This window comes from Callithrix jacchus, chromosome 4 (assembly GCF_049354715.1).
Source record: "Callithrix jacchus isolate 240 chromosome 4, calJac240_pri, whole genome shotgun sequence".
NCBI classification, from domain to species: Eukaryota; Metazoa; Chordata; class Mammalia; order Primates; family Cebidae; genus Callithrix; species Callithrix jacchus.
Genome location: NC_133505.1, coordinates 133949628 through 133968023, shown reverse-complemented (window position 1 = coordinate 133968023; position 18396 = coordinate 133949628). Strand labels below are relative to the sequence as shown.

The 18396-nt window shown below is 45.0% G+C and overlaps 1 protein-coding gene and 1 long non-coding RNA gene across 2 annotated transcripts in view; one reads left to right on the top strand and one right to left on the bottom strand.

Annotated features, from left to right (window-relative positions):
* LOC144582202 (uncharacterized) overlaps positions 1–18396 on the bottom strand; it is a 62077-nt gene that overhangs the window by 10617 nt on the left and 33064 nt on the right. Inside the window, exon 3 of the long non-coding RNA XR_013534537.1 lies at positions 17479–17600. This is a non-coding gene — a long non-coding RNA (uncharacterized LOC144582202). The remainder of the gene's footprint in view (positions 1–17478; positions 17601–18396) is intronic.
* LOC118152979 (endogenous retrovirus group FC1 Env polyprotein-like) lies at positions 9493–14414 on the top strand. The gene is made up of 3 exons (XM_035296649.3): positions 9493–9561; positions 12719–12792; positions 13414–14414. The coding sequence occupies exon 3, from the start codon at positions 13431–13433 to the stop codon at positions 13935–13937; it is 507 nt and encodes a 168-aa protein (XP_035152540.2). The 5' UTR covers positions 9493–9561; positions 12719–12792; positions 13414–13430; the 3' UTR covers positions 13938–14414.

Below are 18396 nucleotides of genomic sequence, written 5' to 3'. Positions count from 1 at the left end.
AGTACTATATTGAATAGGAGTGGTGAGAGGGCATCCTTGTCTAGTGCCAGATATCAAAGGGAATGCTTCTAGTTTTTGCCCATTCAGTATGATATTGGCTGTTGGTTTGTCATAAATAGCTTTTATTATTTTGAGATACGTTCCATCAATACCTAGTTCATTGAGGGTTTCAGCATAAAGAACTGTTAAATTTTGTCAAAGGCCATCTCTGAATCAATTGAGATAATCATGTGGTTTTTGTCCTTGGTTCTGTTTATGTGTTGAATTACATTTATAGACTTGAATATGTTGAACCAGCCTTGCATCCCCAGGATGAATCCTACTTGATGATGGTTGATAAGATTTTGATGCACTGTTGCAATCGGCTTGCCAGTATTTTATTGAAGATTTTTGCATCTATGTTCATCATGGATATTGGCCTGAAGCTTTCTTTTCTTATTCAGTCTCTGCTGGGTTTTGGTATAAGGATAATGTTGGTCTCATAAAATGATTTGGGAAGGATTCCCTCTTTTTGAATTGTTTAGAATAGTTACAGAAAGAATGGTACCAGCTCCTCTTTGTGTGTCTGGTAGAATTCGGCTGTGAACCCATCTGGACTTGGGCTTTTTTTGTGTGGTAGGCTCTTAATTGCTGCCTGAACTTCAGACCTTGTTATTCGTCTATTCAGGGTTTCGACTTTTTCCTGGTTTGGGCTTGGGAGGAGGCAAGTGTCCAGGAATTTATCCATTTCTTCCAGGTTAACTAGTTTATGTGCATAGCGTTGATTGTAATAATCGCTGATCACAATTTGAATTTCTGTGGAATCTGTGGTGATATCCCCTTTATCGTTTTTTGTTGCATCTATTTGGTTATTCTGTCTTTTCTTTTTTATTAATCTGGTTAGTGGTCTATTTTGTTGATCTTTTTGAAAAACCAGCTCCTATATTTATTAATTTTTTGAAGGGTTTTTTGTGTCTCTATCTCCTTCAGTTCTGCTCTGATCTTAGTTATTTCTTGTCTTCTGCTAGGTTTTGAGTGTGGGGTTTTTTTTTCTTTTTTTGATCTTGCTCCTCTAGCTCTTTCAATTTTGATGATAGGGTGTCAATTTTAGATCTCTCCTTCCTTCTCATATGGGCACTTATTGCTATATATTTTCCTCTAGAGACTGCTTTAAATGTGTCCCAGGGATTCTGGTATGTTGTGTCTTCATTCTCATTGGTTTCAAAGAACATCTTTATTTCTGCCTTAATTTCCTTGTTTTTCCAGTCAACATTAAAGGGCCAGTTGTTCAGTTTCCATGAAACTGTGTGGTTCTGAGTTAGTATCTTAATTCTGAGTTCTAACTTGATTGCACTGTGGTCTGAGAGACTGTTATGATTTCCGTTGTTTTGCATTTGCTGAGGAGTGATTTACTTCCAATTATGTGGTCAATTTTAGAGTAAGTGTGATGTGGTGCTGAGAAAAGTGTATATTTTGTGGATTTGGGGTGGAGAGTGCTGCAAATGTCTATTAGGTTTGCTTTTTCCAGGTCTGAGTTCAAGTCCTGGATATCCTTGTTAATTTTATGACTGGTTGATCTGTCTAATATTAAAAATGGGGTGTTAAAATCTCCCACTGTTATTGTGTGGGAGTCTAAGTCTCTTTGTAAGTCATTAAGAACTTGCCTTATGTATCTGGGTGCTCCTGTATTGGGTGCGTATATATTTAGGATCATTAACTCTTCTTGCCTCATTGATCCATTTACCAGTATGTAATGTCCCTCTGTCTCTTTTGATCTTTGTTGCTTTAAAGTCTATTTTAACAGAAATGAGAATTGCAACTCCTGCTTATTTTTGCTCTCCATTTGCTTGGTAAATCTTCCTCCATCCCTCTATTTTGAGCCTTTGTGTATCCTTGCATGTGAGATGGGTTTCCTAAATACAGCACACTGATTGATGGGTTTTGGCTTTTTATCCAATTTGCCAGTCTGTGTCTTTTGATTGGGGCATTTAGCCCATTTACATTTAGGGTTAATATTGTTATGTGTGAATTTGATACTGTCATTTTGATGCTAGCTGGCTGTTTTGCCTGTTAGTTGATGCAGATTCTTCATTTTGTTGATGCTCTTTACCATTTGGTATGTTTTTGGAGTGGCTGGTACTGGTTGTTCATTTCTATGCATAGTGCCTCTTTCAGGAGCTCTTGTAAAGCAGGCCTGGTGGTGACAAAATCTCTGATTACTTTCTTGTTCACAAAGGATTTTATTTTTCCTTCACTTATGAATCTTAGTTTGGCTGGATATGAAATTCTGGGTTGAAAGTTCTTTTCTTTAAGGATGTTGAATATTGGTTCACACTCTCTTCTGGCTTGTAGGGTTTCTGGTGAGAGATCTACTGTGAGTCTGATGGGCTTCCCTTTGGGGGGGTAACCCAACCTTTCCCTCTGGCTGCCCTTAGCATTTTCTCCTTCATTTCAACCCTAGTGAATCTGATGATTATGTTCCCTGAGGTTGCTCTTCTTGAGGAATATGTTTATGGTGTTCTCTGTATTTCCTGGACTTTGATATTGGCCTGCCTTGCTAAGTTACAGAAGTTTTCCTAGATAATATCCTGAAGAGTATTTTTCAGCTTGGATTCATTCTCTTCATCACATTCAGGTACACCTATAAAACGTAGATTAGGTCTTTTCACATAGTCCCATGTTTCCTGGAGACTTTGTTCATTCCTTTTTATGCTTTCTTCTCTAATCTTGCCTTCTTGTTTTATTTCATTGAGTTGATCTTCGACTTCTGATATCCTTTCTTCTGCTTGGTCAATTCGGCTGTTGAAACTTGTGCATGCTTCGCAAAGTTCTCGTGTTGTGTTTTTCAGCTCCATCAATTTGCTTATATTCCTCTCTAAGTTGTCCATTCTTATTAGCATTTCATCAAATCTTTTTCAAGGTTCTTAATATCTTTGCATTGGGTTAGGACATGTTCTTTTAGCTCACAGAAGTTTCTCGTTATCCACCTTCTGAAGTCTGATTCTGTCATTTCATCACACTCATTCTCCATCCAGCCTTGTTCCCTTCCTGTTGAGAAGTTGTGATCCCTCGTAGGAGGAGAGGTGTTCTGGTTTTAGGCACTTTCCTCCTTTTTGCGTTGGTTTCTTCCCATCTTTGTGGATTTATCCACCTGTCATCTTTGTAGTTGCTGATTTTCAGTTTGAGTCTGAGTGGATGTCCAGTTTGTTGATGATGAAATTATTTCTATCTCTTAGTTTTCCTTCTAACAGTCTGGCCCCTCTGCTATAGGACTGCTGAGGTCTACTCCAGGCCCTGCTTGCCTGGGGATCACCTGCAGCAGCTGCAGAACAGTAAGGGTTCCTACCAGTTTCTTCTTCTGCTGTCTTTGTCCCAGAATGATATCCGCCAAGTGTCAGTCTGATCAGTCCTTTGTGAGGTGATTCTTTGGATATACGGGGGTCAGGGAGCTGCTTAAGGAGACAGTCTGTCCTTTATAGAAGCTCAAGTGCTGAGCTGTGTGCTCCGTTGTTTATTCAGGGCTTCTGGACAGGTACGTTTAAGTCTGCTGCAGCAAAACTCATAAACCCCGTTTTTTTTTTTCTTCTCCAGGTGCTGTGTCCCAGGGAGTTAGGGCTTTATTTATGAGTTTCTGTTGTGCTGCTGCCTTTTTTTTTCAGGACTGCCCCGCCCAGCAAGGAGGCAGCCTAGTCACGGTCTGTCTGCAGAGGCATTGCTGAGCTGCTGTGGGCTCCACCTTGGTGCCTTGTGAACTTCCCTGCAGTCCTGTTTATATGGGTGTGGTTAGAACTGCCTCGGCAATGGTGACCCACCTCTGTAATGGCAGACTCTCTCTGTAATGGCGGGTTGCCTTGGCAACAGTGGGCTGCCTCAGCAATGACAGACTACCTCCGTAGGGGTGGAGTGCCTCGGTAATGGCAGACGGCCCTCCCCCACAGAGCTGGAGCATCCTGGGTTCAGCTGTGCTTGCCGTGAAACTCTCAACCCAGAGCATTTCCAATAGCTGTTTTGTGTGTGGTGGGGGGGGTGGGACCCGCCGAGCCTGCTCACCTGGCTTTCTGCCTATGAGCCTTTTTTTTTTTTAAGTTGAATGGTTGACTCTCTCCCAGGTGCTCCAGTCGCCTGCTGAAAAGGCACCAGGACCTGTGTGATTTCTCGTGCGGCGACCCACTGCGCCAGTTGAACAATGGTGCTGAGATTCATGGCGCTTTTTTGCCTGGGAGTCTCCTGGTCTGGCTCCCTGTTTCAGTCCTTTGTTTAATCAGATGAATGGGTAACTCTGCCTTCCTGGAGCTCCAATCACCAGCTTAAAAGGGTAACCAAACCAGTGTATTTTGTATTGAGAACTGCTGCACTGGAGTGCTGGCAAAACCTCTGCACTGGCCAAAACAGCTGTGCTGTGGGGCTCTTCCACCTGGGAATCTCCTGGTCTGTGGGCAATGAAGATTCATCTGGAAATGTGGTGTCCACTCACCCTCTGCACTTTCACTAGGAACTGCAATCATTAGCTGCTCCTAAAAGGCCATCTTGGATCTTCCTCTCCCTAGTAACTTTTGAATATTGAGAATGTTTACTTTGGTTTTGGTTTTGTTTTCATCCAATCCAACAGAGCAATTTGGAAAGTTATGCTATAAGCATTTGCAAGATCATGTCTGGAAAAAAAGTTGCTTGAAAATAGTAAAACTTTTTGTGAAAGTGTTACCAGAAAGAGGTCCCAGTCCAGGCCTTAAAAAAGTTCTTGGACCTCACACAAAAAAGAATTCAGGGCATGTCCATAGAGTAAAGTGAAAGAAAGTTTATTAAGAAAGTAAAGGTGTTGAAATTCACGTGGAGTGGCTGGCAAAATATTACCAAAAAATTAGGAAAAGTTATAGATTAGTCTCAAACCTTTTGGAAGGCCAAAATGTTTTACTGGAGCAAGCTGAAGGTAGCCACCTCATTTACATTAGCACAGGAAAGAGAGATGATAAGAGGCTTTCCTAGTTTAAGTCTGTTTACTCCACATCCCTTTGTTTCTACTCTGTTTGCTCATGTAAATGTTGTGTGAGGTGTCCCTTTCAGTAGGAAATCAAAGCAGAATTGCCTGTTAATAGTATTTACTCTGGGCCCAGAACCTAAAGCTTTATCAGTCGTAAAACTATTCTTTTAACCCTGTTAATTATCCACAAGTGTGTTTACTTAGAACCTCTGTTGTAAAATCTGACTGAATAAATGCAGTAATGGAGAGGGAGTCTTTGTTGATTGGTTGCTTTTCACCCTCTGAAAGCAGCCAACAACTATAGGTAGTCAACTTGAATCACTGTAATGGTATGAGAGTGCATTTATTCATCCTTCCTTGAGTCAGGGTCAGCAGCCCAGATCACTACAGGTGGTGGTCAACATCTCATAAAGGAATAAAAGAATGGCTGTTCCATAGGCAGAGGAGTGGCATGAGCTTCTCAGCTGCCTATACTTATTGTTACTTCTTGATTATATGCCAAACAAAGTGTGGATTACTCATGAGTTTTCTGGGAAAAGGGTGGACAATTTTAGGCCATATAGGGTAACTTCCTGACATTGCTATGGAATTTGCTAGCTGTCATGGGGCTGGTGGGAGTGTCTTTTAGCATTCTCATACATTATAATTAGCACATAATAAGCAGTAAGGATGACCAGAGGTCAATTCCTCTCCATCTTGATTTTGGTGGGATGTGGTTGGCTTCTTTACCACATGCTGTTTTATCAGCAAGGTCTTTGTGACCTACTGAGTAGCTAGGATTACAGGTGCCCACCACCACACCTGGCTAATTTTTGTATTTTTTTATAGAGATGGGATTTCACCATGTTGGCCAGGTTGATCTCAAACTCCTGACTTCAGGTGATCCTCCTATCTCAGCCCCTCAAAGTGCTGGGATTACAGGCATGAGCTACACCACCCAGACTGTTTTCTAAGTTAATTTAAAATTTCTTATATGATCTAAATAATAAATTAATAAAATTAAATAAATAAATAATAAGTAACCCCCAGGTTATCCATGATCTCCTTGTTTGTAGTAATTTTGAAAGTTATAAAATCATTATCAACTTCTTCTGCAGCACTGAAGGCACTGAATTTGCATCTTGAAAGATTCTCTTTTCTTGACCCCCATCCCCTGAAATCTGTTTTCTTTCTCTAACTTTGGTTGCTCCCATTCAGGGTGCTTTTTACCATCCTCTGATGGCCCCTTAAATGTAGGTGGCCTACAGCTTTCAGTTTTCTCTTTTCTTTCACCAAAAAAAATCTCATTCATTACTGTTGCTTTTTAAACATTTTTATTCTAGTTTTTTATTTTTGATTGCCCCTTGTATGCATCCACTAGACAACTTATTTTAAAGATATTTCTCCACACTCCAGAAGCACAGGGTGAAACAGTAGATCCTACAACTCAGCCAGCATCTGACTTGAGCATAAAGTGGATTGCAGAGGAGGAGACACGCTAGTCTTCCTATGAGAAGGGAGAGGTGATAGAGGAATTTTCACTGGTACATCAAGAAAGCAATCTCTTTCCCAGTCTCTAACCCACCCTTAACAAGGGAGGCTGAAGAGGTTGTACTCTTTTCTGGAAAGTCTTTTGTTAAAAAATCCTATCATGAAGATATCTAGTGTCATTTGCTCCTGGACATGAGCAGTCCCTATAGTAATCAATCATTAGAGCAAGAAAGGGTCTCCATAGGTACAACACCTTCATGTTTCTCATTTATCTATTTAACAATTGCTGACTGTCCTCAAAATTGCTTACAGATCAGGAAGATACATATTAAACTGGAAATTACACAGATCATTAATTATAATCTTTTAATGTTATAAAGGAAAAATATGGGATGTGATGTTGAGAGTATTTCACAGGGAACCTTACATAATTTAGGATATCAGGAAAGGCTTCCCCAAGAAAATGTCCTTTAATTGAAAGGTAGAGGACAAATAGGAGTTAAGCAAAGTTATGGAGAAAGAATCTTTCATGAAAAGCAATTGCAAAACCCAGGATCTATGTTGGTATGAAACTTGATAAGCTGTAAGAACTGAAAGCAGTTTAATGTGTCTGGAGTTGATCAAGAAGATAGGCCAATGAAGGGGGCTTGTGGGTGTGCTGAAACCAGATCCTGGAGGATCCTGCTAAGAATGTTGGTCAGACTACAATTTCATTTTATTGTGTAGTAGTTTGCCTTAGAGTCAAGTTCTATGATTTTTTCCAAAGTACCCATCTTTGTATTTGTAAGGCCGGTTGCCTCACTGGGAGGCCTGACATACCCACCTCTGCACTCAGCACCTGACTTCTGTACCTGGCACCAGGCTCTGCACTCGGCAGCTAGCTCCACAGCATGGCTCCCTGGAAGGCTCCAGTTGATGCAAGCAACCCTGGTAGGCTTTCACACTGGATAACCCACCCAACCTGTCAACTGATAGCGGCCTGCCCTGTCTCAATTCCGCTCCCCTGGAGCCAATCAGAGCATGCAGCTGTTGTTCATTCCTCATAGCCATAAAAACCCCACGCCCCAGGAAGTCAGTGCAACTTCTCTGGCCCCCTTTCCCCAAACCATAGAACCTCGCTTGGGAGCTGAATACATTGGCATTTAATTTTCTTATACTGGCCTCAGTTTCCTCATTTTAAACTCAGCAATAACCCTTACAAGTGGTGCCAAGAGGAGTTCAAGACCCCTCCTGGGGGAAACACTCCTCTACCATAAGCTGAACCAGGGAGCCACCACCCCTCTGATCATCTGCAGCCATCACTCGGTAAGACTCCTATTGCCCATAACCCCATCCTCTGTTTGCTCCAAACCTTGGGGTACCCTGTCCGTAATCGCTGCCACATCAGGGACTCCTTTCCATCTCAAGCTGTGGATCTCATGGGGACATCCCGTACCCCTGCTCGCCTGTCCCGGAAGACAGGAATATTGTGGGGACGTCCCTATACTCCTGTCCATCCCCGTAATCTCCGGTACTCAGGTGTTGAGGTCTGGGACGCCATTCCTTACTCCTGACTACTTTGCGACAGAGAGTAGACTATGGGTAATCAGGAGTCCCACCTAGACCCCAAGTCGCCATTGGGATGTCTAGTCCAAAATTTACCCAAGCTGGGCCTCTCCATGAAAAAGAAAAGGCTGCTTTTCCTCTCCACTGTGGGCTGGCCCCAGTATCCTCTGGACAATCAGTTCAAGTGGCCACCAGAGGGAACTTTTAATCTTGATATTCTAACCAATTTAGACAATTGCTGTCAAAGAAATGGTAAATGGTCAGAGGTCCCCTACGTTCAGGCCCCACTCTTGCTCCTGGCCAAAGAAACTCCCTCACTGCCCTCGGCCCCTCCACCATCCTCCTCCTTTTCCAACCCTGACCCACCTGAAGAACAGTCCTTTCCACCCGCCCAACCTACAAACTCTCTACCATATGCAGAACCTCAACCCCCTCCAGCTCCTCCTCTTCCTAGTCCCAACCTAGCCTCTCCTGTCAGTGCTCATACCCACTCGTGCTGTGCTCCTAATGATGAAACCTCCCCCTTTGCCCCTTTGTAAGGTTGCCAGAGCAGAAGGTGATGTTTGTGTACATGTTCCCTTCTCCCTCTCTGATCTATCAGCCACTGAGAAACGCCTAGGGTTATTTTCCACCAATCCTACTGCTTACACCATAGAATTCTGCTACCTCACCCAGGCTTATGACCTCAGCTGGCATGATACCTATGTGATTCTGTCCACCCTCACTCCAGATGAGTGTGACCACATCCTTATGGTGGCCCGGGTGCACGCTGATCAGGTACATCTCACAGACAATCAAATGCCAGTAGGTGTGGCCGCGGTCCCCGAGGCTGACCCTAATTGCAACTATCAAACTGGTCAAGATGGCCAACACTGCCAAGACCAAATGCTACAGTGCCTCCTAGTGGGCATGCAAAACACAGCCCAAAAGGTAGTTAATTATGATAAGTTAAGGGAAATAACTCAGGGTCCTATTGAAAACCCCACCGCCTTCCTCAACTGATTAACTAATGCTATGATCCTTCATACCCAGCTGGACCTGGCCTCTAGACTGGGGTCTACAGTCCTAGCCACCCGTTTCTTCTCTCAGTCAGTGGCTGACATTAGAAAGAAACTTAAAAAGGCTGATGAAGGCCCCCAAACTCCCATATGAGACCTGGTAAACATGGCATTTGAAGTTTTTAATGGCCAAGAGGAAAAGGCTGAGGCCACCTTCCAGGCCTGTCTACAACAAAAGGTAAGCCTCCAAACCCAAGCTCTGTGGCAGCCCTGAGGTCGGCAGCCCACCGGGTGCCTGGTGGAGGGGCCTGGGCCCTGTTTCTAGTGCATTCAGGAGGGACACTGTGCATGTCAGTGTCCATGTCCCCAACCACCTACCAAGCCTGGACTGCAAGCAGCTTGGACATTGGCACAGTGATTGCCCATCCTGACCTACAGGCCCACCCCCCACACCTCTATGTGGAGGGCAGGCTGGTCCACAGGAAGCAATCCCATTGCTTGAACTTCTCGGCCTTCTGGACGACTGACACAGCCCAGACTTGAAGACCCCCATCACCCTTGCCGAACCCAGGGTAATGCTGCAGGTAGCAGGTAAGTCCATTTCCTTCTTAGTGGACATGGGGGCTACCTATTCTGTATTGCCTTCCTACTCAGGACCTAGCATACCTTCCCAGGTTTCAGTCATGGAAATTGACAGAAAGCCTTCCTGTCCTAATCAAACCCATCCTTTAGCCTGTGTCCTTGAGGGACACCCCTTTTCCCACTCTTTTTAAATTATACCCTCATGCCCAGTCCCCCTTTTAGGTAGAGACATTCTCCAGACTGTGGGGGCAACTCTCCAACTCACTGGCCCCCCACATTCAAGCCCATCATCCGCCCACCTCCTACTGCCACTCCTAACCTACACCACACCCTGTCTTAACTCCTCATCCCAACCCCCTATCCCTCCTGACATAGTTAATCCCCTGGTATGGGATACCTCCAAGCCTGTAGTGGCCAAACATCATCCCCCGGTTAAGATACTTCTAAAAAATCCTACCCACTTTCCTTCATGTCCTCAGTTCCCCATCTCGAAGGCCCACCGTCAAGGCCTGAAGCCTATAATCACCCACCTGCTAGCCCAGGAACTACTTATTCCCACCAGTTCCCCTTGTAACACTCCTATCTTGCTGGTCCAAAAGCCGTCCGGCAGCTACCACCTGGTTCAGGACCTGTACCTTATTAATGAGCTGGTGGTACCCCTCCACCCTGTAGTCCCCAACCCATATACCCTATTATCAAACATTCCCTCCACTACCTCTCATTTTATAGTTCTTGACCTCAAGGACTCCTTCTTTACCATTCCCCTTCACCCTGCATCCCACTTTCTCTTTGCCTTCACCTGGACTGATCCTGACACCAACCTGTCACAACAGCTTACCTGGACAGTCCTGACCCAGGGGTTCTGAGACAGCCCTCACATTTTTGGACAAGTCTTGACAGTCGAACTTGGCAGGCCGCCTTCAACCCAGTCTCCTTCTCCAGCACGTAGATGGCCTGTTACTTTGTAGCTCCTCCCTCTCCCTATCCCAACAGCATACTGTCACTCTCCTTAACTTTCTCGGATCTCAGGGATACCGAGTATCTCCCTCCAGAGCACAGTTATCAGTCACCTCGGTGGTCTACTTGGGCATTCGCCTCACCCCCAAAACTAAAAGCCTAAACACAGATCACCGGAAGGCACTTCTTTCACCGCAGCCCCCGGAGATTGCCGACCAGATTCTCTCTTTTTTAGAATTTGTAGAATTCTTCTGCCACTGGATACCTAACTTTGCCTCTCTAGCTAAACCTCTGTACATGGTGGCTAAGGACACCCCCACGGGACCTCTCTCCCATCCTGAGGTTGTAAAACAGGCTTTTAAAACCCTCCAAACTGCTCTATCCACCACACCCAAACTTCATCTGCTAGACCTCAATTGCCCCTTTTATCTGTTCACTGATGAAAAACAGGGCATTGTTGTCAGGGTTCTAACCCAACCCCTGGGTCCTGTGTTCAGCCCTGTAGCCTACCTATCAAAGCAACTTGACCCCATGGCCAGGGAGTGGCAGCCTTGCCTGGGGGCCCTGGGAGCAGCAACAGAACTTACCAATGAATCCCTAAAACTGACCCTGGGCCAGTCCATCTCAGTGTTCTCTCCTCAATGGCTTACCAACCTCCTCTCTCACACATCCCTCATTCACCCAGTGCCCTCTCATCTACAGGAGTTCCACCTGCTCTTCATTGAAAATCCTTCAGTCAGCCTTCACCCTATTTCCCCACTCAACCCAGCTACCCTGCTTCCTCTTCTGTCTCCTTCCCCTTCCCCAGCCCACTCCTGCCCTGAACTAGTGGATGCACTTGCTAAACCTTGGGAGGGCCTATCCGACCTTCCCCTGCCTAACCCAGACCTTACTTTCTATGTGGATGGAAGTTCAGTAATAACAGCCAACGGGAGGCAAAAGGCAGCCTATGCAGTAGTCACAGATTCGCCACCCCCAAGGCACGTTGCATCCCTGACGAAACCATGTCACAAAAGGCAGAGCTCATTGTCCTAACCCGAGCTCTCACCCTAGCACAGGGAAAGTGAGCAAATATGTATACTGACTCACAATATGCTTTTTTTATTACCCATTGCCACTCTGCCCTCTGGAGAGAGCAGGGATTCCTTACCATAAAAGGGTCCCCCATAATCAATGCTACACAGATCTCCAAACTTTTCCAGGCCTTATCATTGCCCAGGGAGGTTGCAGTCATACACTGCCGAGTATGCCATCTCCTGGGGCAATGTGCACACAGACACAGCAGCAAGATCTTTAACTAACGTCAAGTTGACCCCTACCCCTGTTCTCTTCCTTACCATGGCCACACAGCCTGTATATTTACCATCAGAAAAGCAGGCCCTTATACAAAAGTGGGGAACAGAATCTAATCAGTTCTGGATCTTCCTAAATAACAGAATCACCCTTCCTTGGGAACAGGCCCCTAAAATTACTGCTGAAATCCACCAATCCTTACATATAGGGCCTAAGGCATTACACTGCTTTGTACAGCCCCTCTTTTTCTCACCAGGTCTGCAACAAACAATTGAGCAGGTGCACAAGGCATGTGTTACTTGCTCTAAGGCCTCACCTCAGGGAGGCTTAAGGCCACAGTTTCCTACTCACCAACTGCAGGGCAACCTGCCAGCCCAAGACTGGCAAATTGACTTCACTCATATGCCCACTCACAAAAAGCTCTGCTACCTCCTAACTTTTGTAGATACCTTTTCAGGTTGGATTGAAGCCTTCTCCACCTCCCGGGAGGCAGCAGACATGGTGTCCTCCCTTCTTACTCAAGAAATCATCCCTTGCTTCAGCCTACCTGCCACCATCCAGTCAGACAATGGTCCAGCATTTATGGCCCAAGTAGTCCAGCTAGTTGCCAAGTCCCTCAACATCTCCTGGAAACTACACATCCCTTACCACCCTCAGTCATTGGGTAAAGTTGAATGGGCCCATGGCATCCTCAAAGACCATTTAGCCAAACTTGCTATTGAGGTAAAATCTCTTGGCCCACACTCCTACCTCTTACCCTGGCCCGGGTCCGGGCCACTCCATGGGGGCCAACGGGCCTTAGCCCCTTTGACTTGCTGTATGGCCAGCCTTTTCTGGTGTCTCATAATCTCCCTGTAAAACCCCCCAAACTGGCTTCCTACCTTCCCTTCCTCTCCCTTCTCCACCACTTGCTTAGGGAGCATACGGACTGCACCCTCCCTGTTGTTCCGGGACTGGAGGACCCCCACTCAGCAACACCTCTCCAACCAGGTGACAGTGTTCTCCTCCAGGAGCTCAAACAAGAATCTTTGCAGCCCAGGTGGTTGGGACTTCACATTGTTATCCTAACCACCCCCACAGTGGCCGAACTCCTGGGTCACACTCCGTGGTACCATGTGTCCCACCTCAAGCTGGCACCCCAAAACAATCAGTGGAAATCCAAACCCCTGGGCCCCACTCACCTCCACCTCACCCATTGCCCTGACCTGTCACCCCCTAATCCTTCAGAGCCTCCTCCTGACAGTCCTTCTGATATCCCCTCTTGAAACCAGCTCATACATGTGGCACTTTTATGTTCAAAAGTCATGGGTAGATGGTGTGTCCACCCACACTCAATATCTAGCACAGGGTGACTGCTCAACAACAGGCTGTCAGGCACCCACAACCATCACCATCCCAACCTCTAAAAGTGGTGTTCTTAAAGAAGCTCCACATTATCAGCTGGGTCTGTGCTTCCTCTATGACCAGCTCCATGACTACTGTCACTGTTGGAACACCACCTATGGAGGATGTCCCTATTACTAATGCAAAATCCACAGGCCATGACCCTCACCCTCTCCAGACAGTCTTCTGACCCTCTGGCCCAATGGAACCCTTCAATTCACAATTCAGGACCGTTAGAACAACCGATGGACCTCTGGTGTCTTCAGCTGGGTAGCAGTGCCCTACGCTACAGTGTCACCTCAGCCATTCAACTAAAAAACAAGCTTTGCGTGGCTATCGAAGCATCAGCTGCCTCCCTGGCCTCCCTCAAGGGACAAATCACATCACTGGCCCAGGTAACTCTCCAGAACCAACAGGCCCTTGACCTGCTGACAGCAGAAAAGGGAGGTAACTGTCTGTTTCGTCAGGAGCAGTGCTGCTATTACATCACTGAAACAGGCCTTGTAGAAGAAAATGTCAACACTCTCTATTGCCTCCAAGAGGACCTCTGCAAGAAGCAGAATGCATCCGTCTCACCTCTTAACTGGTGGCAATCCCCCATGCTAACCTGTCTAACCCCTATTATCACTCCCATCAACGTAGTTTGTCTTCTGTTAATCCTAGCCCCTTTTTTCCTCAGGTTTTTACAGGCCCACATGAGAAAAATTTCCAGGGTGGCTGTAAACCAGATGCTGCTTCATCCCTACCTCTGACTCCCAACCAAGGCACCAGCCAACAGACCCTTCTCCCTCACTCCGCCCCTACTAAGCAGGAAATAGCCAGAAACAAGCAGTGCCCTATATCATCAAAAGGGTCAGAATGTAAGGCCAGTTGCCTCGCCGGGAGGCCTGACACACCCACCTCTGCACTCAGCACCTGACTCTGCTCCCAGCACCAGGCTCTGCACTCGACGCCTAGCTCTGCCACATGGCTCCCCTGGAAGGCTCTGGCTGATACAACCCGGGCTGGCTCTCACACCAGAAAACCCACCCAACAACCCGCCAACCAATAGTGGCCCACCCCGTCTCAATCCTGCTCCCCTGGAGCCAATAAGAGCACCCAGCTCTTGTTCATTCCTCATGGCCATAAAACCCCATGCCCCAGGAAGTCAGCACAACTTCTCTGGCCCCCTTTCCCCGGACCATAGAACCTCACCTGGGAGCTGAATAAATTGGCATTTAATTTTCTTATATTGGCCTCAGTTTCCTCATTTTAAACTCAGCAATAACCCTTAGAGTATTCTAATCTAAATTAACCTAATATATTTTTGCCTGGGTGCAGTGACTCAGGCCTGTAAACCCAGCACCTGGGGAGGCCAAGGTGGGTGGATCACCTGAAGTAAGGAGTTTGAGACCAGCCTGGCCAACATGGTGAAACACCATCTCTACTAAAAATACAAAACTTATCCAGGTGTGGTGGCATGCACCTGTAATCCCAGCTACTCAGGAGGCTGAGGCAGGAGATTTGCTTGAATCCAGGAGGGGGAGGTTGCAGTGAGTCAGGATCACATTATTACACTCCAGCCTAGGCAACAAAGCAAGACTTCATCTCAAAAAAGAAAAAGGATATTTTTGATGAACAAATGTACAATATTTCATGAGAAGGAAGAAAGCCAAAGGAAATCATGTGATGAAAATATCAGATTAAAAAAAAAATAACATTTTGGCCAGATGCAGTGCCTCAAGCCTGTAATCCTAGCACTTTGAAAGGCCAAGACAGGTGGATCACCTGAGGTCAGGAGTTTGAGACCAGCCTGGCCAACATGGTGAAATCCCATCTCTACTGAAAGTACAAAAATACTGAGAAAAGAGAGGCTGGACACAGTGGTCCACAACTGTAATTCTAGCACTCTGAGAGGTCAAGAGGTCCAGGGGGAAGGTTTATTTGAATCCAGGAGTTCAAGACCAGCCTGGGCAACATAGCAAAACTGTCTCTAAAAAAAAAAAACCCCACCAAAAATTAGCCAGGCATGGTGGCATGCACCTGTAGTCCCACTACTTGGGAGGCTGAGGTGGGAGGATCATCTATGCTTGGGAAATTGAGGCTGCAGTGAGCCATAACTGCACTTTTACACTCTAGCCTAGGCAACAGAGCTAGCCCCTGTCTCAAAAAAATAAAAAGTTTAGGGAAAAAGAAAAGAAATATATTGTATTATTCTATTTCAAAACTACATGATAGTTTATAATAGATTATGTAATACATCTATAGATTTATAGACAGTTGCACCAAATAAGCAAAAAACCAAATTTATTGATGTAATTAAACTACTTTTTAAACAATGGCTTTACTTCCCTGTTTATATGATCTGATTTTTTTTTAACATTAATCTCTTTCAACCTTGTTCAGGTCCCATCTGTCTGCATCTATTCTAATGTCAATTATTTTAATAACTAATATTTTTAAGTTACGCTGGGCACAGTGGCTCACGCCTGTAATCCTAACACTTTGGGAGGCTGAGGTGGGTGGATCACCTGAGGTCAGGAGTTGAAGACCAGCCTGGCCAACATGATGAAACCCCATCTTTAAAATAAAAATAAATAAGGGCTGGGTGCAGTGGCTCAAGTCTGTAATCCCAGCACTTTGGGAGGCCGAGGTGGGTGGATCACAAGGTCAAGAGATCGAGACCATCCTGGTCAACATGGTGAAACCCCGTCTCTACTAAAAATACAAAAAATTAGCTGGGCATGGTGGCACTTGCCTGTAATCCCAGCTACTTAGGAGGCTGAGGCAGGAGAATTGCCTGAACCCAGGAGGCGGAGGTTGTGGTGAGCTGAGATCAAGCCGTTGCACTCCAGCCTGGGTAACAAGAGTGAAACTCCATCTCAAAAAATAAATAAATAAATAGATAGATAGATAGATAAAGTTATGTGCTGTAATTGCTTGAATTACTTTTAAAAATGAACAACACAGACAGAATTAGTGGCTCATGCCTGTAATTACAGCACTTTGGGAGGCCAAGGCAGGTGAATCACAAGATCATGAGATTGAGACCATCCTGGCTAACATGGTGAAACCCCATCTCTACTAATAATACAAAAAATTAGCCAGGTGTGGTCGCATGCACCTGTGGCCCCAGTCACTGGGGAGGCTGAGGCAGGAGAATTGCTTGAAACTGGGAGACAGAGGTTGCAGAGAGCTGAAATCAGGCTACTGCACTCCAGCCTGTGAGACAGAATGAAACTCCATTTCCCAAAAAAAAGAACAATACTGGAAAGCAAGACCATGCTTCTAAATAAGGCCCCTAGCTTAAGAAAATAAGTACAGTAGATTTGTAGAAGCAGTGTGCAGCTTTCCAGTCTCAAAATGAAACAAGGCCATTATCTTTTTAACAACTTAGTATCTGTCACTGTATTGACCTATTCTTTTATCACCTGATTGTTAAGTATACAAAGGAAGACTACCAATGATGGTAAAAATGTTTAACTACGGAAAAAGTGGAACAATAATTGACCTCTACAGATGACCTCATGAATTTTATATTCTCATATGTCCCAAATTGAACTCTATGCTATATCCTTGGGCTAGCTCAGAGATGTTTCTACTGTATGCACTATTTATTCACACTGTTTCCTAAGCTAGAAGTCTTAGACTTTCTTTTTCCAGAAACTCAAACTAGTTAAACAACTTCTAATAATGAGGCTGTTAGGTCCTTCTCTTTATTCTGCCCACATTAACCCATGCATTATTACCCAAACACATTCTTTATACATGCCATTACTTGCAAGAAAGGATCTTTCTTCTTTATGTCTGACAAGATTCTTTCATTCTTCATCTCTGATGTTCAGTTTCTCCAAAAGGTAGCACCCTGTTCTATGCTCCATCAGTGGCTCTGTCATTCTTGTGGTATTGGAATTTATTTGCATGTATGTCTGACATGCTAAACCATGAAATCCTTCTGAACAGGGAGCATACCTTCTACACATCCTTCTAGCTCATCAAGCACATAAAATGTGCATCATATAAGGCAAATATTCAAGAAATATGAAATGAATAAAAGAATGAAGAAAATGCAAACAAATGGATGAATAGCAATAGAATGAAATTAAAGCACTAACTTTTATGGAAGGACAGGTAAGAAATTTTAAGAGATAGGAGGTGTCCGGGCATGTTGGCTGATGCCTGTAATCCCAGCACTTTGGGAAGTCGAGGTGGGCAGATCACGGTCGAGGTCAGGAGATGGAGACCATCCTGACTAACATGGGGAAATCCCATCTCTACTAAAAATGCAAAAAATTAGTTGGTGTGCTGGCATACCTGTAGTCCAAGCTACTCAGGAGGCTGAGGCAGAAGAAGCGCTTGAACCCAGGAGGTGGTGGTCGCAGTGAGCCGAGATTGTGCAACTGCACTCCAGCCTGGGTGACAGAGAGAGACTCCATCTCAAAAAAATAAAAAAAAAAAGGAGGTAAGAATTTTTACCAATTTGAAATCTATAGAATATCTATATACATACACATATTACCATTTTTAAAATAAAAATACACTAGGTCCAAAGAAGCATTCTTAAATTTAGAAACAACTCAGAACACTGGCAGAAAGAAGATCTGAGAGTCTTGCTTTACCAGGTGAAATCAGCCAGTCAGGTCCTGCAGGAAAGATCTTCCTCCCAAAGAGGAAGTTGTGCAGCAACTCAGCTGGCTTCTGGCCTGGGACAACCCTTTGTTTTTATGCATTGTTGTAGCACAGACTACCTTTCTCTACCTTTCAGCACTCCTTGCCTACACCATGAATCATGTACCTAAAAATTCTCTGTTCTTGTTCTTTATGAAACTCTGCAACTCTAATTTACCCAGGTTTAGACTCTCTGAGGTTGATACTGCCTGATTTGGAAAAATAAATCTCACCTTATTGGGAGAACCTGTATCTCTACCAACTCCTAGCCTGGCCTGTTTCCTCTTATTTTTTTTTTTTTTTGAGACAGAGTCTCACTTTGTCACCCAGGCTGGAGTATAGTGGCTCAATTTCAGCTCACTGCAATCTCTGCCTCCTGGGTCCTGGTGGCTCAGTCTCGGCTCACTGCAATCTCTGCCTCCTGGGTCCTGGTTCAAGCAATTCTCCTGCCTCGGCCTCCCATGTAGCTGGGATTATAGGCATAAGCTACCATGCCCAGCTAATTTTTGTATTTTAGTAAAAACAGGGTTTCACCATGTTGGCCAGACTGATCTTGAAGTCCTG